The 26,969-nt window shown below is 34.9% G+C and overlaps 1 protein-coding gene across 7 annotated transcripts in view; it reads right to left on the bottom strand.

The window, feature by feature from the left end:
• PPP4R4 (protein phosphatase 4 regulatory subunit 4) overlaps nt 1–26,969 on the bottom strand; it is a 98,933-nt gene that overhangs the window by 30,339 nt on the left and 41,625 nt on the right. For 4 of the 7 annotated variants that reach the window (XM_025443050.3, XM_025443047.3, XM_025443052.2 and 1 more), the window contains 9 exons: nt 17,372–17,519; nt 16,779–16,852; nt 14,333–14,439; nt 13,416–13,523; nt 5,824–5,945; nt 5,326–5,448; nt 3,939–4,108; nt 3,478–3,597; nt 1,103–1,180 (listed from right to left, as the gene is read on the bottom strand). In XM_025443050.3, the coding sequence (XP_025298835.1) occupies nt 1,103–1,180; nt 3,478–3,597; nt 3,939–4,108; nt 5,326–5,448; nt 5,824–5,945; nt 13,416–13,523; nt 14,333–14,439; nt 16,779–16,852; nt 17,372–17,519 (1,050 nt within the window). Of the gene's footprint in view, nt 1–1,102; nt 1,181–3,477; nt 3,598–3,938; nt 4,109–5,325; nt 5,449–5,823; nt 5,946–13,415; nt 13,524–14,332; nt 14,440–16,778; nt 16,853–17,371; nt 17,520–20,701; nt 20,805–26,969 lie in introns of those variants that run through there. The other 3 variants (XM_025443054.2, XM_025443048.3, XM_025443051.3) reach the window with 3 other exon arrangements.

Here is a 26,969-nt window from a genome sequence, read left to right as displayed (position 1 = left end):
TTTTAATAGAGATATTGATTATTGTTACAGCAACTACTGTTTTTCTAATTTTAGATTAGCCTCATATGTCAATTTCTGTGCAGAAATAGTATTATTTACCAAACAACATTTGGGGAGTTTCTATTTTCCTACATTGCCATCTTCTTACTAGAACATCTCAGAAATATCATCAACTGCCTTGATCAAAACTACCTTTGAAAAGAGGTTAGTAGATATGCCTCTTGATATTGTTCATTTTAGATCTGAGACAGCTACTTCTATACAACCAATATGCTGAGAAACTGCCTCTCAACTTTTAAAAAGCAATTTATGTTGGATAACACCCTCAGCAATGTGTAAATATTGATGAGTTGAGCTTTGGCAAGCTAGTAGTCATTTGGATGAATAGGATATACTAAATGCAGCATCATAATAAAGTATTTCAAAGTTTCCACAAACTCCCCAAATATACTCCCCAAATAAGCTAGGAGAGAAAAAAGGCATAAAATGTGATATAAAATATGACTGCAATTGTATAAAACAAAAATCTTTCCATAGCAAAAAGATTTTTAAAAATATAACAAACAAACAGTAATTGGAACTAAAGGTGTCCTTTTTTGTCTACTTTTTGGCATTTCCTAAATTTTTCTCTTTTTTTAAAGGTTTTTATAATTTATTTGAGGGAGAGAGAGAGCACAACATGGGGAGGGTCAAAGGGAGAGGGAGAATCAGATTTCGCACTGAACAAGGAGTCCACCATAGGGCTTGATCCCAGGACCCGGAGATCATGACATGAGCTGAAGGCAGAACACTTAAATGACTGAGCACCCCCAGGCACCCCCTAAATTTTTCTTAATAAACAAACATACATATATGGTATTTTATGTATGTTTCTATGTATGTAAATACATATAATGTTTAAAGACATATATTAAATACATGTATTTAAACATATATATGGTATTATATCAATTTCCAGTCTATGATACAATGATACATTGTCTTGATGGTTTGGGGGCTAGTCTGCTGACAGACCTAATGCAATTCCTAAGAAGGGGGGGAGGCATTGATACATTCAGACTTAACATAAAGAAGTGAAAACCGAAGAGTAAGAAGATATTACCTCCAATGATTCATCTTGTAATAATGTTATTAGTTCTTTATGTATTAAATATACTCCAGAATTCAGAAGTTTAGATACCTAAAAAGGAGCAATAAAGTCTCTCAGATCTAAAACTATTAGACATCTAAAGGTTATAATAATTTTATAAAATACATGCCTGTTAGATGCTTCCTCTAAAAGGAAACTAGGTTACAACATAAATATGAAAATTAGATTTCTAAAAAAACAGTGCACAGAAAAACAGCTTTTTAATACTCTGGAGCATGGACACACAGGGTGGGAAAGTAAGTGCCCACGTGGGTGTATAAAGAACAAGATGGATTTATCTGAGTCACAATTTTCATATCACAAGCAATAAGTCCAAGGACATCTCTAGCTCATATTTTAAAGTCTTAACAGCAGCCAAGAGGGTCTTACAGGACATTGCAGGCATATAAGCATTCATCTCGGTTCAGTGCCTCCTAAAGAGGGGAAGCACTACAGAAGATCTGTGTGACACAGGGACGGGCGGGGGGGGGGGGGGGGGGACACTCCTGAGCAAGCAAGACATCCAAGATTTTTCCCATCAAAGACTTTAATCAGCACAAGAGGAGCTGGAACTGTCTTATTTAGCTCCCCTGTGAACAGGTTTGTTTTATTTCCTCAAGTAAACTCAGAACCCACAATTGTAAATTCACCAGTTTCTACTTCACTTTTTTATTTCCTTTCTTTTTTTGTTTTTTTGGGGGGGAATTTGTTTTAGGGTTTTGGGCTTTGTTTTGTTTTACATACTGGGCCTCTGGGTAAGTTTTTATTTGAGGGGGGGAAGGCTTCCTGGATAAAGACAGAGTTTAAAAAAAACCTTTGTTCTACAGGGTTGTTTCTGACTTTTTCAAAATATTTTCAAAATAATATATTTCTGAAAAACAAGAATAAAGTTAGAACATAGTAATGTAAGTATCAGAATTTTATAGTAACACTGTGAGAAAAATTTAAACCCACTAGCGAATTTTCACTATTCTAGAGGATAAACCTAGACTAACAATCTATTTTGTGGAGTATCAATAATAGCCTACCTACATGGCCTGATTGAGAGAATATGGCAACTGGCCACCCAGCAAGGAACTATATCAACAATCTCCAAACTCACTTCTAACAGTGAAGTATTTTTAAGTACACATTTCAAGATGTTTATGTATAGGGTGTTAACATATTATGTCCACTATAAAACACAAATAGAAATGAAATATTAAGGGGATGAGATAAACATAAGTAAAAATTCTAATATTGTATTAATATTGTGTTCTCAGACACTAACCTTATGAAACCATCTCTAGAGACCATTCATCTAACAAATACAAGCACACACAACAACCAAGGCTAAATGCCCACTTAATGTAGAATGGAAACAGATATTTCACTCAGCTAGTCAGTGCCCTCTGTTGTTTCCCCTTCTCCAAAAACATATTTCTATAAGTATATTTACAAAGATGAGTTAATTGTGCAACATTGGAATTATTTTAATTATTATTTTAATTAACTACATCTTTTAAGGAAATATTTCCTAGTCTTAAGCAACATAATAATGATGCTATAGATACCTTGTACACTTTCACCTAATCTCATAATGCTCTGCTGTAGGAACACAGCAAGGAAGTGGCTGAAATCTTCTCACTGAGACTAAGAATAGATATTTCTTATAAAGAAAGGAAATAACTTATTATGCTATTTTATTTATAAAGATATATTTACATTTTAAAGTTGGTAAGTTATACTTTATACATGTTTACTGCACTAGAGCATACATATGCTTACTGGGATCATCTAAGACACATATCCAAATTTCAACCTCAAGTGTTACACAGTTAATCTGTCATAAAAGTTTAAATTCACTTTTGGCTCTTACATTACAGAGAGTTGTTGTAATAGCCGAACCTAACAGCTATGTTCATGAAACATGATCCATGTGCAGTAAAAATAATAAATTTAAATAATCTCTCAATTTTCCATTTATTCTTAAGGTCTTGAGTTTAGATGCAAAGTCAAGAATAAATATTGCAAAGCATATAAAAACTCATTTTACTTCCAAAGCTGCAACACCCATATTTACACCATAATCTCTGACTTAAAGTAAGCACTTAGTATAGATATATGGAGTGAACGGACTAATACATGATAAATTATTATAATATGCTTATGTAAATGAATTCCATAAACATATTAAGAGAATTATGGGAATCTTAACATTCAGGACTACAATACTAAAGACATATGGAGCCAATATCTTGTAATAAACCTTTATAAATGGAAGTGTACACAATATCAAAAAAAATCATCTAGCATATATGGGTGGAATTAACAACAAACGTAAAGTAGTATCACTTTTTCAGACTTACTTCATAAAAACAAATAGCAATAGTGTATCTGACTGGTACTTCAGGGTCGTGACAAAGGCAGAAGAATGTAGAATAGAGTTCCAGGTGGAAGTTTTTAGGATCAACAAAAACAATCATGGCCTGGTGGAGGTGGAAGGGAGAAGATGAATGGGAAGGAGAGAAAAACATGCATCAATACCCAATATTATAATCATTTCATTTATATTGAAATCATGTCCTCTGAATAATAATTTAGATAGAGATCATATTTAGAAGGTCCAGATGCATGCATATAGTTCTAATTTATACATAAAGACAAACATAAATTACACCAATATTACTTAGTACCTCCTGTATATGCCAGATATAAGGCTAATTAAGCAGCAGGTGTCAAATATGGCCACATTTTTAAATATTATCTATTCATATATTTTAAAGTTATAATCAAAATGTTTAGTCAGTTCAAATACATAATTTATTACCGGGAAGTTATAAGCACAGTTCTTCCGTACTGAAATATATTTCTTCTCCTGCTCCAGGATTTGGGGTGGAATCTGATTTTCATTGTGTCCATTTTCTTGTTGCAAACCCAATGTACAGAGTTTCTTATAAAACTCCAAAAATCTCAAGTGTTGATCTGGAGTAAAGATTCCTAAAAAAATGTAAAACTTGTGTTCAACATTCTAATTGAGAACAAAAACAAAGAGAAAAGCAAGGTACAATACATATATAATTGGAACCACATATTCAAATAAATGGCTAAAGATCATAAATAAAAGCAACAATGAGGAAAGAATACATATTATGAAGAAATCTAATGGATCTATTGTTTCACTTCATGTCAATTTTCACAATAACTTAATTTTGATAGTATAAACTATGCAATGCAAAAATTACAACTGCATTAATTTCTGCAGGATGTATCATACCACAGACCACTAACAAGCCACTACAATATATCAGGGTCATTAATGCTATTTATTTATCATAAATATTCTAAAATTGTTTGTAGAAAAGACATACATATGTTTCTGCAAAGAAGGTACTTAAAAACTTGATTTAAAAGATGGCAAAGTAAACTTGAAATATTTTTATCAATGGACTGATTCCACATTCATAAACTATGTTAGGGAGCTGGGAACTCACCATATATTGCAGTACTTATTTTCAACAGCCTGTTAAAAGTCTACAACATACATTTTTTAAAATGTTTTACTATGCCAGATGGTTGTAACTTAATTTATGCTTACATTATTATAGTAAGCTAAGAACTGGGTAATATGTTCAAGATGCCAGGTTGTGAGTATTATGTTAAATTCTAAGCTGAACTGCTCACATGATATATTAATTATTCAACAAATAGTTAATAAGGGTATATTTACTATGTACCAATAGTCAATTGAGCTTTTATCATATGTCAACTGATACATAAAAATAAAATATTCAGAAATTTAAAAGGCCAGGCCTACTTCATTCTGTCGCTATTCTTTCAAATAGGTTCTATTAGAGGAAAAGTCATTCTTAAATGTGTTCTAAATTATGCTATCAAAAATCTAAGGCCTCTTATGATTTCACACACTTAAAGGATAGGTTTTATAACTAGAGAGCTGAAATTTAATGGCTGGGGTAAAATAAAAAGGAAAAAATATTTTTTAAAAGATTTCATTTATTTATTCATGAGAGACACACAGAGAGAAGTAGAGACATAGGCAGAGGGAGTAGCAGGCTCCCTGCAGGGAACTTGATGTTCCCAGGACCCTGAGATTATGACCTGAGCCAAAGGCAGATGTACAACCACTGAGCTACCCAGGTGCCCCCAAAAAGGAAAAAAAATATCTATAATCTTAAAATTCTTAATATATATCATACCATATAGTCCATGGCATAGTTTTCCTAAATGGAAAGATAAGGAAATAAGAATTGATTCATCTGCTTTGAAAGATTTTTCACAAAATGATTTCACTAAGGGAAGTATGGTTTGACTCCTGTCATCTGGAAAACAAAACAAAAGACTTTAGATCTAGTTACCCACACAAGTAGAATTAAGACATACACAGATTCCAGAAAGAAAAATTACTCTGTTAGCCATACAGTAACAGAAAATATCTGCCAGCATTGGTGGGGGAGGTGTGGGAGAAGCAGCACTGAGAAGAGAGTTGAGATCATCAAAAATTTTAATGCCAGATGGAGGGGCTCAGACTTTCGGTGAGCCTGTTTACTGAATTTCTTCACCTTGACTTCTTAGAAGACCCTTCCTTAAGAAGTTAATTGATTTTTTTTAAAATTAGGCTCCATACCCAGCATAGAGCCCAATGCAGGCTTGAATTCACAACCCAGAAGCAAAGATGTGTCCACATGAAGATGTACCTGTATCAAATACGTCAAGTAGATTAACCAAAGTTTCAAAAGCTGCAAGCCGTACACTGCTGCCTTCATCCCTAGAGAGTTCTATTAGTTCAGGGAGCACCATGCTTTTTGTAAGTTCTGTCCTGCACAGTGAGCAACAGAAGAAAATAAATCAATTCAGTAAACTATAACAAGAACTTATTAAGAACAAATCATGGTGCCAGGTGCTGTAGAAAATAGGAAAAATCAAAAAGACATAGCTCCTGCTCCCCAGAAGCTTCCAATCTGGATAAAAAGCATGATAAGAAACATTAACAGTAATTGTATAATTACTTAAACAATTCTAGCTCCACCAGGATAATATTATTACCTACAGAGATCCTAATGACTAGAAGTATATTAAACTTTATAAATTTTAACATGGTTTTCCATTTTAAGCAACCAGTCAATGATCTGGACTAATTAGAAAAACTTTACAGCAGTGATTATAGAAACCTTAATAAAATCTTTTTATCTAGATTTAAAGGGTTAAAGAATTTTTTCATTCACTCCAAATATATTATTACAGGAACTAATTTCTATATAGCAGAATGATATATGATACCAGATGCTTCCTCTAAAAGAACAAGACACAATGTACATGCTTTCAGGGGATATACAACATTTATAATACAGTCACAAATGGTTCTTATTCAAGACTTTAAGATTCTGCTTATTCACCATGATAAGACGTTATTACAATGACATACACTGATAGAGGAGACGCATATAAGGTAGCCAGCTTTCTTGACCACTTGATTGAAGATGGTATGAATTATAATTTGATAGAGTACAAGAAAGTCAATAGGAGCTGCAGAAAACCTTAAATTCAGGGCAGAGCACAAAGACTCTAAGACATCCCTGCCAAGCAGAAGTTTCTGTGATGATGGAAATGTTTATAATATGTAGAGTAGCTACATGTGGCTCCTGAGCATTTAAAATAAGGTCAGTATAACTGAGGAACTGAAGTTTTAATTTTATTATACTTAATTTAAATAGCCAAACATGGCTAGTGGCTACCACACTGGACAGCAGAGCTCTAAGGACTTGAGTGAGCAGAGGGCCAAAAACTGTTTTTAAGAAATTAATCTATGAAAGGAGGTAACATGGTCAAAAGGTACAAACTTTCAGTTACTAATAAGGCATGGGAATGAAATGTATAGCATAGTGACTAGAGTTAACAATACTGTGTTGCATATTTGAAAGTTCCTAAAACAATAAATCTTGAAAGTCCTCACCATAAGAAAAAACTATTCTGTAACTATGTGATAGGTGATGACTAAACTATGATAATCATTTTACAATGTGTACAAATATCAAATCTTTATGCACGTGAAACTAATATGTCAATTATACCTCAAAAAAAATTTTCTTCTAAATAGTACTTATTCTTCAATATAAAATACTCATGCGAGATTTTGAGTAAATTGCCAGGAAAATCACCAATACCCATTTCTTTAGCAATAGGCTAAGAGAAGGGGAAGAAAAAGAAGTGGATCTAGATCACAAATACAGGTGTTAGCATGACCAGTAGTTCAACATTTATCAAACATAGGAGGAAGTAGACAGAGGAGGTGAAGAAGGAGAAAAGATAAGAATACATTCTGGCCCAAAGGTCACAAAAATTTATTTCATACAAATCTTCCTCAAAAGTGTTTGTATACCACTGAAAACCTTGAATTTATTAAGAATGAAAGACAGTCGTTTAAGATTTCATTCCATTATTTCCATTTAATTATTTCCATTCAATCTTTCAACAGACTTTTCTTTTCTCCCCAAAAGTGGTACACTGATGCAATCCCAACTATCTAAGTGTTAAAGATAATCAGAAGCAAGAGGTCTTTAATAAACTGTATAATGATTTCTTGATGCTAAAAAGGCAAAGAGAATAAAATCAAATCTGTATTGCATTAGTGGTTAACAGGGACATTTCAATTTCAACCTACCAACACAGATGAGGATTTCTCATTTCCAACTCTGATAAAGCCACTAAAAACTACTGTACTATGTATTAAAATAGCATATTTTATGTTCATTATCAAAAATTTAAAAACATAAGCAGTATAAAAATTAAAATGACCTATAGCCCTCTACTTCAAGAAACTTTGAAAGTTTCTGATAATGTATGGCCTTCCAGACTTCAATCCTGTTCATATTATATAACATCCTCTTTGGGCTTCAGCTTCCCCATCTGTAAAAAAGGAATAACGATACTATCCATCCAACAGATGGTTGTGAGGATATAAATAAAGTTCATCTATGTGAAACACTTAGAACAATATCTCACACAGAGTAAATATTATCTAAGTGTATACTTGTTATTTATAAACTTTAATATAAACTAGTTCCTTAGACTCATCTCTAAAAATGGAATATAGGTAAAAGATAAGCAAACTTTTTTCCTATGTTGTAGAACTCAAAAGGACTCTAAGTTTATGTTTCTCCCAGTAGGAGGTGAAGATGTTCTGTAGGCCTTTGCTAACACTTAAACATTTATCATTAACTTTTCAAATTTCATTGGCAAAAGTAGCATCCCTATTGTTTTTGTAAATATCACATACTATTCAATAGTTGTCTACTTGACTACATCTCTTATCAAACTCTAAGCACCTGGAAGACAGGTGCTTTTTCACTATTACATATATAGATAGATATAGACATAGACATACATAGACATAGATATTTTAAGATCTTTATTTATTCATGAGAGACACAGAGAGAGAGGCAGAGACATAGGCAGAGCAGAAAGCAGGCTCTCCACAAGGACCCCAACAAGGGACTCGATCCCGGGACCCCAGATCATGCCCTGAGCTGAAGGCAGAAGCTCAGCCACTGAGCCACCCAGGTGTCCCTACATCCCCCATATTTAATCCAGTGCTTACGATAGACGCTCTATATATATGCATTCAATAAGTACATCTCTCCACAACTAATGAGGTTGAATAATGAAGTTGAATCTGTTTATTAGACATTTGTATTTCTTCTTTATGAAGTATATATTTGTTTTCTTTGCCCATTTGTCACATTATAAAAGTTATGTGGAAATAAGGCATCATGGCAGACCCACACATGTAAATTACAAATATTCTCTCTCAGTTCCTCTAAACAAACTGGATTATAGCTGAGTAACTTTTTCAGGAAATAGATACGGGTTGTACACTGCCTATGATGATATATTTATGAGAGTATCTTTTTCTTTTTTTTTTTTAATTTTTATTTATTTATAATAGAGAGAGAGAGAGAGAGAGAGAGGGGGGCAGAGACACAGTCAGAGGGAGAAGCAGGCTCCATGCACTGGGAGCCCGATGTGGGATTCGATCCCGGGTCTCCAGGATCGCGCCCTGGGCCAAAGGCAGGCACCAAACCGCTGCGCCACCCAGGGATCCCGAGAGTATCTTTTTCTTAACCTTACATGTAAACTCCAGCCCGGTTTGGGCAGAATTCTAGGTCATTATCCTTTCTACTAAAAACTCTTCTGGCATTTAAGTGTTCGGAACAAAAATCAGGACAGCCTGATCCTATTATTTGCGTAGAAGTCCAGTTTTATTAGTCAATAAATATAACCTCCAGTTACAATATAACCTTTTCATGATGTCAGAAGGGGAGAGGTGTGTAAAATACAGGGTGAGGGATAACAAGATGGATGAAATAAGCAAGCTTGCCCAGAGAGCCAACCCGCAATTCTGGAGTCTTGCTGAGTGATAACAAATCTACCCAGGTGCTGGCTATGTCATCTGATGGTGGTTTATCTCCTCAAGCTAGATACTGATGAAGATGATCCTGACTGAGTTCAATGGTTGGCCAGGACAGCAACAGCAATTTAAGGAAACTTCTCATTTGTTTGTTCCTTTTCCACTGGCCTATATTAAGAAGCCTACCTAGGCTTAAAGAAATACTGGGGAACCTAATCATCCCCATCTCTTTGTTAAGAAGATGAAGTTGCCTCTAGTGTTCTTGCTTAGCCCACCTCTACATGGCTCCCCTTCATCAATGACCTTCTAATCTTTTTTTTTTTATTTTTTATTTATTTATGATAGTCATACAGAGAGAGAGAGAGAGAGAGAGAGAGGCAGAGACACAGGCAGAGGGAGAAGCAGGCTCCATGCACCGGGAGCCCGACGTGGGATTCGATCCCGGGTCTCCAGGATCGCGCCCTGGGCCAAAGGCAGGCGCCAAACCGCTGCTCCACCCAGGGATCCCAATGACCTTCTAATCTGACAAAAGACAAAAATTATGGGCAGAGGACAAGAACCAATCATCAATCCCATTATATCTGAATTCTACAATCTGCTTCTGACAAAGGTAAATTGTGGGTCTGCTTTTTATCACTCAGTTTGTATTTATCATATAGCATATGCTGGTTTATTTCCCTTAACATACTGATTTTGAGATGTACCCATGATGTTATATTGCATGTATCAGTAGTACATTTCTTTTTCTTGCTAAATATGTTCACTGTATGAACATAACCACATTTTATTTTTCCCTTCACCTATTGTTAGACATTTAGATTGTTCCAGTTTGGGCTATTATAAACAAAACTGCAATAAACATGTATATATAATCTAATTCTTGTTGAGGACATGTATTTTCACTTCTTTGCATAAATAATTAAAAGTAGAATGGCTAGGTCATAAAGGAGATGTTTAACTTTTTAAGTAAATGCCAATCAGCAATATTACATCATGTCAGATTGGAAAGCTGTTGATTTGATTATATTCAGGAATTGATAATTTTCAAATCAGTCTTTATGTATATGGTGTGAGGTGAGGATCAATATTCACTGTTTCATGAATATCCAGTTATCCCACTACTGGGTTTCAAAAAGATTTTCCTCCCTGAACTGCTCTGGCACTCTGCTGAAAGTCAACTGGCTACATATATGTGGGTTTATTTCTGGACTCTTTTCCATTCCATTGATCTAAATTTTTGTATATATCCTAAAACATCTTTAAATCCATTTATTAGTCCTAACCATTTTGTAAATTACTGAGAACTTTCTACGTAAATGATGATGTCATCTGTAAGTAGTCATCCTTTTACTTCTTCCTTTCAGATCTTTAAATCTTTAAGGTTTTTGTTCTCTTGCCTTATTTCAATAGCTAAAACCTCCAGTACAGTGTGGAATAGAATTGAAAAAACTATCCTTGACTAGTTCTTACCTTAAAGGAAAAGCATTCAATACCTACCATGAACTATAATGTTAGCCATAGGGTTTTCACATATGCCGTATATCACATTGAGGAAGTTCACTTCACTCCTAGCTTCCTGAAAGTTTTTATCTTGAATGGATATTGAATTTTGTCAGATATTCATAATGGGGCCATTTTTCAGGTTATCTTATTTGCTGTGTCACCAGAATTAGAAGTGTTGATCGACTTCTTCAAAAGTATGTTCTTCCTTTCCAATCTGGATGCTGAGGGAAGGTTCTTCCCCTCTAACACTAAAGGATCTTTTTGTAGATCCCACATTTGTGGGTTTTTTTCTCTTTAGTCACCCCTGTACTAGGTCCATTCCATACAGTTGTTTTTCTATAAACAAATGTGCGTGACCTCTTCATTATACTATTCATTATACTATTCTGAAAACTGTCCTCTTTGACCCTAAGCTGTGCACAACCCATAGCTAGCCTTCTAGTGTTGTGCAGCCTTTATTTCATATGGCTATGCTAGCTTGACAAGAATCTCATAATTTTGCTTCCTGATTATCTTATTAATGAATAACAGTTTCTGGTGCTCATTGCTGATTAAAGTGGTCAGTAATTGTTCCCTTGCCAGCCACAGCAAATAGAGAATTACAAACCCAGATCTGTACTGTTCTTGGGCCTCTTCCCAAGGAAGGTTTTGCCGTAGAACACAATTTCCAGTGCAGTAGTGAGCAGCCTCTCTCTTAAATCAGTAGCCATCTCTGAAATATCTCTTCCCACCTCCTTTTACCCATCTCAGGGATTCTTCTATCCTTGAATTAGGAAATTCTTGTTTGTGGTTATCAGATCTTATCAACAGTCCTGATTTCCAATGCCAAAAGAAAAAAAAAAACAGAACAGTGTACCTATCTTTAGTTTTATGTATTTATCAAAGGGATAATAAAGAATATGAATTAGATCTTAGTCGTATTCAGCCAATATACCATGAAAGTCCTATGATTATGTTCTAATAGTATGTGAGAATTCAAAAGTGAATGAATATGCATTTAATCAGGTAAATTAGTTTCTTAAATGAATTCTAAGTTAACAAGCCAGGTAGATTGTAGTTTTGCTTTTTGTAAATTAATCTTTAAGCAATAATGCTATATTATTCAGAAGACTAACTGAAACACACTTGACCAGGCTGAGCTTTTTAGGGTTTTTTGTTTTTAAAGATTTTATTTCTTTATTTTAGGGCAATATAGAGAGTGTGAGCTGGAGGAAGAACAGAGGGAGCGAGTGAATCCCAAGCAGACTCCCCACTGAGCATGGAGCCTGATGAAGGGCTTAATCTCAGGACTCTAAGATCATGACCTGGTCTGAAATCAAGAGTCGGACACAACCGACTGAGCCACCCAGGCACCCCACTGATCAGGCTGTTTTTAACAGTGGTAAAATGTCAGATGACAAAAAATGAATACCAAAAGACAACAGCATATTCTCCTGATAGGTTCTGATCCTGGTTAAGGAACACAGAATTGGGCAAAACTGAATTATTTATGGTCCACAATGATCCAGAGTCACCCTAGCCTTTGAAGATTTATCAGAAAGAAGCTGGTTCTGAAATCAAAATTAAAGAAATGATTACTCTGTTGAAATGTTAAGCTTCCTGCACACTTAAATCCAACTCAGCAAATTGGACAAGACAGAGGACCTGAATCTGTGTGACATTCTGAAGCCATTCTAAAGCCTTAAATGCTGGTCCCCAATTTTTTTATTAACAATTGTGCAAATGGCAACAACCTGATTGTCCTTGCTTGTGAAACAAAGAACCAGGTGAAAACAGCGCAACTTCTACTAAAAATGAGAGGTCTGATGTTTTTTGTATCAATTTAGGTTCTTTTAAAAGAAACCATTTCCCAAAATGTTTCTTAGATAAAATTTCCTTTAATCTACTTTGACACAAGATCAGTTTTTATGGATGAAGAGAAAAGACTATCTGCCCTATGTGTCTCTTCCCCGAGCTTCACATATCCAAAAGACAAGAAAAGCAACATAATAGGCAGTGGAATCGAGAATTGTACAGGAAACAAAGACTTCCACTGAGTAATCCCATCTGAGATTACCCAATAATATGCTGCTAGCCCAAAGAAGAGCTACTGTAATAGTGCAAACATGCTTTATATCAGGACATTTTCCCTTCCTGAATCTGGGATGTTTACTAAACAACTTAAGGTGAAAAAGAAATTAACGTGAAGTAAATCTAATAAGCATTTTACTTTAATCTCTTTTAATCCAGACACATTAGTAGGTACTTGTTACGATCACTTTTAAAGATCATATAAAGTTTAGCCTTTCAACAGCACACTCTCATGGAACACAGGAACAGAATATGCATATGAAAATCCAGAAATAAGAATATGACATAAGGAATTGAAAGTATACTTACCCAATGCCCTGAGCTATGTTTTCTAATTGCCGACACATACAAGACCGAACTTCATATTCTACATCTTGACACAGTGATTTTACCAGAGGAAGTATTTCTCTTTTAATGCTTAGAAGGGAAGAAAAGGAATATGCAAATGGGTGTTTTAGAATACTTAAAATTTTCAAATAATTATCATCAAAATCTTAGCTTAATAACAACAAATATACCTTAATAGAAAGCTTTATAGTTTACAAGGTATTTTTACATATGTCATCCCATTTGGATGTTATCTTTTGTTACTTGTAAATTATATATATGTCTGGGTCTTTTTAAAGTAATGGTTAATTTTGGATTGACAGTTAAACAGCTAAGATGAAAGGTTATAGGCAAATGGAATGTCTAACAACCATCAACCAAAATATGCTTCAATTTTATATTTTACTCTTATGTCATAATTATACAACATTCCTTTCTTTCCACTTGGTATTTATCATCTGGGCAGAGAATAGCTTCTCCATAGAAATCTCAAAATAGGTAAGTTATTCAAAATAATAAATTCATAACAATAATGGAAGAAATCAGAAAGTCCATCTTTAGGTCAGCTTTGAACAATTTTTGAAGTCTATATAATATATATATATATTCTATATATAGAATGCTCATTTTATGCTCAAAACTACACTAGGTGTGTGACAGATAAGACTAAGATGAGAAATAGAAAAAAATTTAACCATATTGATTTTGAAACACCATGAGATCAGAGGAAATGCACCTGAACAAGTAGACTTCCAAGAATTCTATAAAGTTAAAATAGCTAAGCTTGTATGCAGTATGGAACGATAGAAGTCTAATATAATTGTTAATCATATGACCATCATACATTTTAAATCAATTTAATTGAATAAAGTAGACAAAAATTATATACAAATACTCACGTATGGGCATCAAATTTGTTGGTCAATTTTCCTAAAATTTTACAACTAACTAAACGAGACTGGACTGTTTGGGAAAGCTGTGCCTTGGAAACAAGTGGGTTCAAAATCTAAAGAGAAAAGATTTAGAGAACAAATTCACAAAGTTTTATATATTCTTACCACTAATGTCAGCTATTTTCCTCAAGGAATATTTTAAGGTCCCAAATGTTTTTAAGGAACCTGAATTAAAATGTAAGGTTGCTCATAACCTGAATCACCTTGTTTGCCTCTGGCTTGTTAAGGTAAAGGTGATGATAAATTACATAATTAAATACCAATCAGGCACATAAAAACTGAATTAAAGCTTATGGTGAATTCGGCAGTGATCTGTATGCATGTAAAGTATTGTTGGGAAATGTACATTTTCAAAAGAAAAAAAGCAAATTATCACATAGTCTGAAATTTATTTTTATTCCATATAAATTTTTTATATTGATCCTAAATGGATACAAAACAATATAGCTTCAAATAGATTCTACTAAGTACTTCTGTCATTTGGATGCAGTTCTGATACTGTATTATGCAATGCTGGGCACTAAAAAATGCAACGGCATGACAGACTGTGAAGAACTATGAAGATCCAATCCTGATTCTGGCCTCCATTCTTTAATCTGTCCATGTAATCTTGCTATTTCTGGTCCCATGCTGCTCATCTATGAAAATGGAAATTAGAATATGCTGTACCAGCACTGGGTGTTATATAAGACTGATGAATCACTGACATCTACCTCTGAAACCAATAATGCATTATATGCTAATTAACTGAATTTAAATAACAAATGCAATTTTAATAATAATATGTCACACCAAGAACCTTCCAAGTTCTAAAACTCTAGGACTCTAATAAAAAAGTCAACTGGTTTTTTACCTCTCAAAAAAGTAGCCAGAAATGCTGAATACATAATGATAACTGTAATTTAAAACTTGAAGATGTGAAATAAACTGTGCATTAAAAATCACATAAAATAATATATGGCATTCTAGAGTAAAAACTGCAATCTACTATATAGCACTCTTCAAAAAATATAAATAACTATGTCAACATTAAATACAACACTTAAATATGTGTAATCATCTAGATGTTTGGCATTAAGTTTACAAACAGTCTCATAGCTGGGTAAATCTTCCATTTTCAAACAAGTATTCTGGCACTAAGATAGGACCACAAACCATATGTGGGCAAAGTAGGACAAAAACACTGTACGAAGTATATAGAGGACATTTCACTGACAATTACTTTTTTCAACCATGATATATTTGAAAAGAATATTGGGATGCTGTTCAAAGAATGAAAAATCATTTCATTAGAGAAGAAATTTCCTTTCTAATTTTCTCATTCCTTCATTTTAATTTACTAAAACTTTTAGCGATAGGTATAATGAACTGTGTTAAAAGTTTAAGAACAAACAATAAATTAGTAAAAATACTGGCAACAAACATAACAAAAGATTGACAACCTTGACAAACAGCATGTATAAACAGTGATCAAAGGATATGATCAGACAATTCCAAAAGAATAGAATTGACATAAATATATGAAAAAATGTTCAACAGCATAATAATAAAAAAATTCCAATTAAAATATAATTCAATTTTTTGGCCCAGAAAAACTAAATTGGAACACTACTGGGGCACCTGGGTAGCTCAATCAGTTAAGTGTCTGCCTTTGTCTCAGCACATGATCCTGGGGTCCTGGGATCAAGCCCTGTGTCTGGCTCCCTGATCAGTGGGGAGTCTGCTTCTCCCTCTCTCTCTGACTTTCTCCCTCTGACCCTCACCCTTGCCTATGCTCTCACTTTGTCTCTCTCAAATGAATAAGTAAAAAAAAAAAAAAATCTAAATAAGTAAATAAAATTGGAACACTATTGTTAAGGTCTAGGGAAACAGGAATTTTCACATATTGCTAGTAAGAGTCTTAAGAATATGAAAATCCTCTACTAATTCTACTTTTCTGGAATCTACAATTAAGAAAATCATCCAAAAAACTTAAAAAGCTCTACTGAGATGCTCATTAATGCCTTATTTATAACAAAATACTGAAAACAGGCTTAAATGTTTAACAAGTAAAATATTTTATATATACTACTAAGGAGTTTAAAATAACAGAAAAATAATGCTAAGTGAAAAATTACCATATGCAAATTCAACATGATTACTAATATGGCAAACAAAAAAGGTGTGTAGGGAAAAAATCTGAAATGATATTTCAGATTTTAGGTTAAGTCCGGAACCATGATTTTTCTTCCTACTATTTTCTGTATTACTCATATTTTTATAATGAACATGCATTGCTTTCAGAGTAGAAAATAAACTTATTTTCTTTTTAAATATTTTTTTAAAGAAAACAAAAAACCTTAGAGTGACTCACTTAATAGTATCTACTAAAAAAAAAAATTAAAAGTATTACCTCATGTCTTAGGGTTTCTTTGGGCAATACTTCTATCACAGACAGAAGAGTCTCAAGCCATGCATTGCTGACACCTGATTGACACAGAAAAAAAAAAAGTGCCAAATTAAATGCCCACAAATTTTGTTTCAACTCAGTCATTAAGTTACAACAATATTTAATGATAAAATGGGATTATTATTTTTATCAGTATTTGAAGAAGTTCCCCTATTTTTTTTTCCTTAGCCAACATCTAGAAAACATTTATATCTTTAAAAATAATATGGGGGGGGAGTACCTTTCAGCCAAAATGTGTATTTTTTGCTGTAGAATAATACTATACACACAAATATTGTAAAATTCAAAAATTCTAAGAAGAAAGTATAGATCATAAGACGAATTAATGAGATGAGTCTTCCGCTTTTAAGGACACTGAACTTTGCGGGTTTTGTAAGGAAAGAGCCATGGCTGATTTAAGTCACACTAATGATTAACTCTTGGGCAGCATGGCCTCAGTCAGTAATCCTCATCAGGCTAACAAGATTCAAAAAACATCACAGCCACATCCAAGACACAATGAATAGGTAAAGAATGAAGCACACCAGGCTGCTGACCTGTGTCCCTGTGCTCCAGATGTAGCAGGATGACTTGGAGAAAGGAGTGGGCATATGTATGAACTGACACTGATTCTTCCTGTAGAATGGTCAGGAACGACACTGCAGCTGTTAACTGCATTTCCACTCCTGCAACATGCAGGACTTCCTGCATAATCAGAAAGAGTTTGCTATTACTGAGATGAGAGATCAGAAACTCTTAAGCTTTTAAAAATCCAAGGTCAGAGAAACCAAACAAAGTTATATTTCACAAAATATCTCTATATGACCTTTAAGGATATGTACTTTCTATTATTACCTTAAGAAAACTATATTAATCTGTTCCTTATTAATTTGTTACACCACAGAAAAGTTTAAATGTCTTAGGCATTTATGAAATAAAATAAGATTCCATTGCTTTTTAAAATGAAAATTATAAATATAGATAAACCTCTAAATAATACAGTAAAGATTTTTGATAGATTTCTATTTCTATTTTTGCTATTTGTATTGTACAGTTTGCCACCATACCTAGAGCAAGGTCAGACAATCACATGTATTTTCATTACTTGTATTTCTGATTCAAAATATAAACATATGCATTCTACTATAAAAAAGGAATACACTTAAGATTGTGCAAATGTATTTTCCCCTTGAAACCATGATGAGCACGTAAATTACCATGCAGTAAACTTCTTAAAAGAAATTTTTAAAATATAAGAATGTTTCTAAAAATTATATTCATAGCCATCTCCATTCACTTTTTAAAAAATTTAACATATACTCAAAGTTAAAAACTACATGAGATTAGTTTTCAACACATCAAAAAGTAAAAAAGAAAATCTTTCATATAAACCTCATCAAAGATATTACCTCGACTTCTCTAGGAGAGTGTATGTATGTGTGTGTGTGTGTGTGTGTGTGTGTGTGTGTGTGTGTTTGTAACATAAAGGTAGCTAAAAGCATTACCTTGCTTAATCAGTTATGTCAATTAGGGGAATTTCCTTTAATGCTTATTTTGTAACTAACATAATAAAGTTGGTAGAACATGAAACTTGCAGCCATAAAACAAAGTTTCGTATCTGTGACCTTAAGAAAATTAATCTCTCTGTATTTTTTCCTCTTCTATAAAATGTTACTTGTAATACCATCTTCTCAGAGATTTAAACCATTTAAGCAGAACTTTTACGACTTAGTAACTTGTGCAAACTCAGCATTTAAATAATGACCACTGGCCGGATCCACCGGTCTCCTCTACATGAGACCATCTAATAGGAATCTCATCCTGTCCACACTTGAACCAACCTTTCCCCAAAACCTGCTCCTCTTCCAATCTTCACCTCAGTAAATGCTGAACAACAACCTTCTCCTTTCAGTCACTGGCCCCAAAACTCTGAGGCCAGTCTTTAGCTCCTCTCAGACCCTCACTCACCACAGATGGCCAACCGATCCTGCGACAGAGTCTGACCACTTGCCACCTCCACCACCACCACCCTGTTCCAAGCCACCATCACCACCAGCCTGAATTATCCCAGTAACTTGTTAACTAGTCGCCATATCTTCCTCTCTACTGACTAGTTCCTAGAGAGTAGCCAGAGATATTCTTATAAAAATAAATCAGATCACAGCACTTTTCAGCTCAACACCCTCCAGGGTCTTTCCATCCCACACACAGTAAAAGCCAGTCCTTTCAATGACTTCCCAGATCTGTTCCCACTTTCCACTTTTCCCAGATTTCCACATGATTGGCTCCCTGATTTCTCCCAAGCCTCTATTCAAGCATTACCTTTCCAAGGAGCTCCTCCTTGATGACCTGATTTTATACTGAAAGCCACTCCCTGGCTCCAGCTCTCACTAGCTCCTTTATATCATAGGTGTATTATCTCCACCATCCAACATGATCATGTGCTTATGGTCCATCTCCCACATCTAAACATGAACTTCAGGACTGCAAGAGTTCCTGGCTGTTGTGCTCACAGCTGTACCCTGCCTCCTAGCACACAGCAGGCATTCAGTAAGTAACTGCCAGATGACTATCTCTCATCCTTTCACCTAAACGTTCTGCTCTTGATGCTCTCTCCCTTCACATATATTTTCCACATCTCCTAAAAGGTGGCCTCAAGAGATTTTGAGTTGAGTCCTAAAGATTAGGGATTGGTAGAATTAGACACAAGGCAAAACAAAAATGGATCCATACAAATGCACTCAATCCTCTGTCATGTCAATAAGATGTTCCTGCTATCTTCTTCCCCAGCATCTCTGCAACCATGATGCATACCAAGTACCCAGACTTCTTGATTCATATGGTGGCACCATGACCAGTCATTATTCCAGGAGATAACATGTTTATTATTCTATAGCTAAAGAAACAGACTTGGAGTTGTCGATATTCTGCTGAAGGTCAGCAAGCCAGTGACTGGCAACTCTTAAAACTTTCTGCCTGATGCCAGAGCTAAGTACTGAATTCTTCCTCGTGGATTCTGTACTTCCATTCATCATTTATTAAGGCATGGCTTAAAGCAATCCCAATCCTTCATGTGGTAGTACGGGAGATCAGATGGTGGCTTCACTGTAGCAAATGTTTAAGCAGCATGGTTAATTCCCAGAAACCCCTACCACATGTTCAGACTTTTGTATCACACACACAAGTGTACTTTTACAAAGTTTTTCAACCAACAGTCAATTACATATCTTAAGAGTTCTTGGCTGAAAGAAAAAGAGAAGGAATGATAGGTGTAAAGCAAAAGCAGCAAATAGTCTCTGAAATCAGCCTTCCCATATCTCCCTGTTTTAAAAGCAAACATCTCTTCCACACTAACCATTCTGGATTTGGAAAACACTCTTAAAAGATTTGATGTGGCCAATATACATCACTTACGGGTTGTAGAACACACAGCTTTTATTTAGAAACAGAAAGTACTTTGCAGGAAATATTAAAATATATTGTGAGGGCCACAGTGTACATTCCGGTTCACATGAGTCTGCTGTTTTAAGTTCCAAGAGATGTAATTCTGCCCCCTTTTAAGTCATTAGAGTCTTGGGTTTTGTACGTATGCAAACTTTATGCAAAAGAAGAACATGAGAAGCTCTCCAACTTCATATCTTCTTACTGCATTACTTAGTCTTGACTCCCGCAGCAACATTTGCCCCAACTATTTTGCATTTAATTTTCGAAAAATCCTCAAGTCTTATCAGGATTTGGGTTTTTCTCCTGTTGTGCTGACTTCAACATCTGGGACTGTCCACTGTTAAGAAACCAGCACAGACTAAGAGATTTTATCACTGCTAAAAATCAACTGATTTCTAAACATATTTTTCTGAAAAATAATACGATAAGAGTTTGACACTTACCAGTAAGTGTTCTCCTCCACAGAGTCACACCCTCTGGACAAACATAGTGAGATCCATACTCTCTGGGTAAATAAGTGTGCATCCTCATGGACCTTGGAAGACACTGAAAAGGAAATTCTTCTATTGCTTAAGTGCATGCCTTAATGCCAGTTATGCTCCTCATACTATTGTATGGCTGGCATTCCAACCTGAATTCCTCAAAAATGAAATGAGACATTTTATAAATGAGTACATGGTACATCTTCACAAATTTAAAAAATGACTCCCACTCAAGGAAGGAGAATGTCCTAGACACTTCTCTTTAAATTCATTCTGTAGTTAGCATGAATAGCACAAGAGAGCGTTTTGTGAAACAACATAATACAGTCCTTGCCTAGAGGGCAACTACTCTGTCTCCAATAAACTCACATTGTATACATCAGGAAGATATTTCTTTTTACAATACCAACATAGAGAAGCATTGAATAAATCACTGGTGTATTCTACAAGAACAAATATTTTGGATTCACATATTTGGAAATATATTTACAACAAATGGTGCTGGCTAAAGGTAAAGGAGCCCAACATTACAAAGTCTCTGTATATTTCTAGAGAGAATGTCATCAATTGTTTTGAAGTTAAATAATAGGAATTTAAATGGTAAAACACTGAAGACTTGGGACATTTAAAATATCTGGGGTTTTGAGGGTCATAATCATGAGAACTTTTAGTGACTAACAGTAAACAGCTCTTTTCACTATAAAATGGTAATATTTATAGGACTTTAAAACTGCGTTAAATACGAATAATTGGAACATGCCAATTCAGATACCTTTAACAATGCACTATACGTCTTTTTTTTTTTCTATCACTGACTGCCATGCTCTACACTAAAATAAAGGGTGGGGAAAACTAGTTAAGAACCCTGAAAGTCAAAATCTGAGAGAGAAAATGGTAAAATAAAGTGGAGACAGGAACAGGAATAAAAGGGATGTGTTTCACCCTTCTTGAAATCTGTTTTTCAGTGATTAGCAAGGTTCATGAGGAGGTACACATAACAATATCCCAAAAATCTCTTTCCATAAAGGAAATATCAATGCCAGCAGTAACTCTCATATCACTACTATAGACATGCTTCAGATGAAGTATCCTTCCGTGGAAAATTATGACAACACCAAACAAAGAAATATATTTCACAACAATGGTTTTAAAACTGATCTTCTAATTGGACCACTCTGCCAAGCCATTTTTACATAGAATAAATTAGAATCATGTAATCTCACAATTTAGGCCTAGAATGTAAATAAAGATCTATATACTACTGCAAAGAAAAGATGTACTTATCAAAGAAATATTCATTTACTGGATACAGTACTGTCAGTAACAATGTCAAAAGATCCACTGTAACTATATTTAATTAATTGAATATATTTTGATAAAAATATGAACTGTTTTCTTGGAGGGAGGAAGCTGCACTGGGAAGTGGCAAACGTCTATAAGCAGGTAGAAATAGGGTTTTCTTTCTTGTCAGTCTATCCTAATTTAGTCCCTTCTGATCTTTCTTTAAAGTAGCCCCATGAAGATCTAATTCTGATAATATAATTTTAATTTTATTCACAACTGTTTATTAAGCATCACACTAAGTTTTCTGGGAAACTGGAGACAAGCCAAAACGTTGTGCCCCTACCTTTGAGAGACTCCTGTTGCTTCTATACATTCAAACATTTAACAAATATTTAGTGACATCCAAGGCACCATGCCAGGCACTGGAGACTTAGCCATGAGCTGGACTAGCATGTTAATATACCTGTTACTACTATAGTTAAAACTGTGAAAAGAGCTAAGGATGAGAAGCACAGACAGTGTAAGGACATCTAACAGGTGACCTGATTTCTTCTAGGGAGATGGGATCACTGAGAAGTGACAACTGACCTGTGCAAAGAGAAAGAGATAATTAGACAAAAGCTGGGATAAAGACAGGTCGGAAAGCAAGAAGAGTGAAAAAGCAAGCACTCTCAGCAATGAGAAGTAAGAAGGAGCTTGGTGGATTCAGAAACTGAAAGATCAGTATGCCTAGAGCAGACTGAGAGGAAGGGCTGAGGCTACTAAAGTAGAAAGAGCCCCAATTATGCAAGACTTTAGATGCATTCAGCAAGAGAATACTCAAATGGTAGTCTTAAATGCTTTGAAATAGCAATGTTGACTATAAAGATGAAAGTGAGTCAGCAAGTAGTGAGGTAAGATGGAAGTGGAGGGAGGTGGTGGGCAGGGATCACTTGCAAAGCTATCCCCCTCAATCGAGCGAACCCTCAAAGCAGCTTGGTTGAGGATGGAGGTGGTGTGGTTGGAGAGGTGGAATGATTCCACAGAATATTTAAGGCATAACATAAACAGGACTGCATAAGCGAGTGATAAAAGAAGAGACAGTATCAAGAGTGACTCCCAAAATTCCACCTTGAAAACCAGGGGGTTAGCAGTGTTACATACTAGGACAGGGGACACTGGAGGAGCCCCATGTGGCACAGGGACACAGCCAGAGCTGAGTTTTGAGCTTGTCAACTCTAAGAGGCCTCTGAGCCATCCAAGTCGAGCTTACAAAGAGAACATTATCACTTACAGATCTGATGCTCCGAAAGGTTTCTGTAAATAGAGAATTTACATAGAATAGATGCAATTTATGTGGACAATATATAAAGACTTGGGTGGCAATGAGACGGCCCATACAGAAACAGACTTAAGTGGAGATCTGCTACTGTTAACACAATTTCACCCCAACAAAAGAACTTAGTTGAAGAACTCAAAGTTTAAATAAAGAGATCCATCACAAATGCTTTTAGCAGAATATTTAAAGTGCTAGGTTATTCCTAACACATCATTAGAAAACAATCAATTGTTCTCTGTGGGGGTAAGGGTGAAGGCAGGTCATGGTGCAGGGTATATTGCAGATATACAAACAGAAACATTTTGGGTTACTATTCCAAGATTAAACCAAGAAGAGTAAAATGAAAGGGAACTTTGTAATGACAGACTAGATCAATCTAATCAGCTCTCCTGATGAGGATAGTATGCAAAAAAACTGGACAAAATACAAAATTCATCTGCATAAAGGCATATGGAAACTAACAAGGTTACCCAGCCAAAACTATCCATCCTAGATTACTTATCACTGGGATAATTACCCATCCAAGACCTAAGAGACAATGGCACTCTAGGAAGGTAAGCATGTAATTTGGAAGCTGTTTTTCCTCTGGGGCCACTTGCTAATTCTAGAAAAGGTTCCTGAGAGGCTGAGAGGTTAAGCGACTGCTTGAGTCTCATGGAGGCCCCAGTAAGAATCCTGGGATAAGACAAGGGTGATCCTGAAGCTGACTGGCATTTGCAGGATAGGCAGCCCAGCTTCAAACCATCCAATGCCTGACCCTGGATTAGCGGAGACTTCATTGTTAGTGCAATTAAGTGGCTCCCAGAAGAAAATACATTCCTTTCTAGAGAAAGATATCACTCTAGGACTCAATCTATTTCTACAAACAATTTATCAAGCACAAGATCAAACACACAATTAATAATGACTGCAGGCACACGAAGAGATAAGGTAAGATGAATGAGAACCAGAAGAAGCCACAGAAAACAGAAATGCACCAAAAAATTCTGTGGGTATTGGTGTTATCTGACGTATATGTGGCTCAAGTGGACGTGGGAGATTTTTAAAAGAGCTAATCAGAAATTCTATATTGGAAAAGTATAATAATCAAAATCAGTTTAGACACAAATGAATTGGTGAATTGAACTATGGGTCAGGATAAATCAGACTGAGTCACAAAAAGAAAACAATGGAAAAAGAAGGTAAAAGACATAGAAGATACCATGAAAGGTCTAATATAAGCGAAATTTGAGTCATAGAAGAGCAGAGAGAGAGTTAGGCAGGATATTAGAAAAATGTGTGAAATGATAATGGTCAGGGATTTTTAGTGCAAATATTCTAACAAGTATATAGATTTATTTGCATGTATCTAAAGACTAATGAGACTGAGCACCTTTGCTTATGCATAGTGGCCATCCACAAATCTTCTTTGAACAGATATTTCACTATTAGTGAAATATCTGTTCAAATTTTTGCCCATTTTTAAAAATTGGTTACCCCTCCCCCTTTTTCCTGAGTTTGGAGAGTTGTTTATGTATTCTGAACACATGTCCTTTATCAGATATGTGATCCCTCAGTATTTTCTCCCATCCTACGGTCTTCTCTTTTCATTCTCTTGACAGTGTCTTCTGAAGAGCAGAAGCTTAAATTTTTCATGAGATCAAATATATCAACTTTTTCTTCTATGGATCATGCTTTTAGTGTCATATGTATGAAATCTCTGACCGACCCAAAGACACAAAGATTTTCTTGTTTTCTCCTAGAATTTTTTAATAATTTTAGTGTTTAAATTTATGATCTACTTTGAGTTAAATTTTTGTACACGGTGTGAGGTGTGGATTTTTTTCCCCATTAATCCAGTGCCATTTTTTGAAAAGACTATCATCTCTGTGCCAAACTGCCCTTGCACCTGTGCTGAAATCCACTAGCAATGTGGGATTTATATTTCTTCTGTATGCATCCCACAGATTTGTCTTTGTATAATTATTACATAGTCTTAGTTGCTGTAGGTGTACATTATATTTTGAAATCAGGCAGTTAAAGCCCTCCAACTTTGCTTCTCTTTTTCAAAGTTGTTTTGACTATTTTTGGTCCTGTGTGTTTTCATATGAATCTTAGAATTAGCTTGTCATTTCCTACCAGAAATAAAAAATAAATAAAATAAAAACATAACCTGCTGGGATTTTTATTATTTTACACTAAATATATAGATTGATATGGGAAGAACTGACAATAATATAGAGTCTTCTGTTCCATGAACATGGTACATCTTTCCATTCACTTAGTTCTTACATTATTTCTCTCAGTAACGTTCTACAGTTTTCAGTATACAGGTCTTACATATCGTTTATCAGATTGAGCCCCAGGTATTATTATACCTTACTATGATGGTTTAAGAAAACTTCAGTGTTCAGTTGTTCAGTTATTTGAATTTGCTAGTGTAGAAATACAACTGATTTGTATTTTGATCTTGTATCCTCCAACCTTTCTATACTTACTAAGTAGTTCTATTTTTCTTTTGTAGTTTCCGCCATAAATAATAATGTTATATATTTTTTAAAGACTATAATTACTTTCTTTGCAATGTGAGTGCCTTCACTAATTTTGTTGCCATACTACACTGGCTATAATGTCCTGTAGAATGTTGAACGAAGTGGTAAGAGTAGACACTCTTGGCTAGTTCCTGATCTTAGGGGAAAGCATTCGGTCTTTCACCTTTTAAGTACAATGTTATCTATAAATTTTTCAGAGGAAGCTCCTCTCTATCCCTAGTTTGCTGAGTTTTGTTTTGTTTTTCAGGAATGACTGTTAGACTTTTGTCAAATGCTTTTCCTAAATCTACTGAGATGACTAAATGGTAGTGTATTTTTTTCTTTTTCCTTTTTTTCAGTTTGTTGATATGATAACTCATATTGATTCGTTTTTGAATTTTGACCCAACTCTAAATTCCTGAGATAAACCCCAACTGGTCATGATGTATTATCCTTTTTATATGTTGCTGAATTTGATTTGCTGTTTTTTCAAATGTTTGCATGTAAGTTCATGAGGGATATGCACCTATAGTTTTTTTGTTTTTGTAATGTCTATGTCTTATTTGGGTATCAGGGCAATGTTGGCCTCATAGGATGACTTACACTTACTTTTGACTTAAATTTTTGTACATAGATTAATGGGGGAAAAGTCCACACCTCACACCATGTACAAAAATTCTTCCTCTATTCTTTGGAAGAATTTGTGTAGAATTGTCATTTCATTTATATTTACCTTAATTTTTACCATTGCTGGTGATCTTTATTTCTTCATGTAAACCCAACGTCCATCTCTTATCACATTAATTCTACCTAGAAACCCTCCCCCATGGGATCCCTGGGTGGCGCAGTGGTTTGGCGCCTGCCTTTGGCCCGGGGCGCGATCCTGGAGACCCGGGATCGAATCCCACATCGGGCTCCCGGTGCATGGAGCCTGCTTCTCCCTCTGCCTGTGTCTCTGCCTCTCTCTCTCTCTCTCTGTGACTATCATAAATAAATAAATAAATAAAAATAAAATAAAATAAAATAAAATTCATTTAAAAAAAAAAAAAAAGAAACCCTCCCCCATTAGCATTTCTTGTAGGATAAGTCTGGTACAAAGAATCCTTTCAATTTCTGT

The sequence above is a fragment of the Canis lupus genome, chromosome 8 (assembly GCF_003254725.2).
Source record: "Canis lupus dingo isolate Sandy chromosome 8, ASM325472v2, whole genome shotgun sequence".
Lineage (NCBI taxonomy): Eukaryota > Metazoa > Chordata > Mammalia > Carnivora > Canidae > Canis > Canis lupus.
This window is presented reverse-complemented; position numbering and strand designations above follow the sequence as displayed.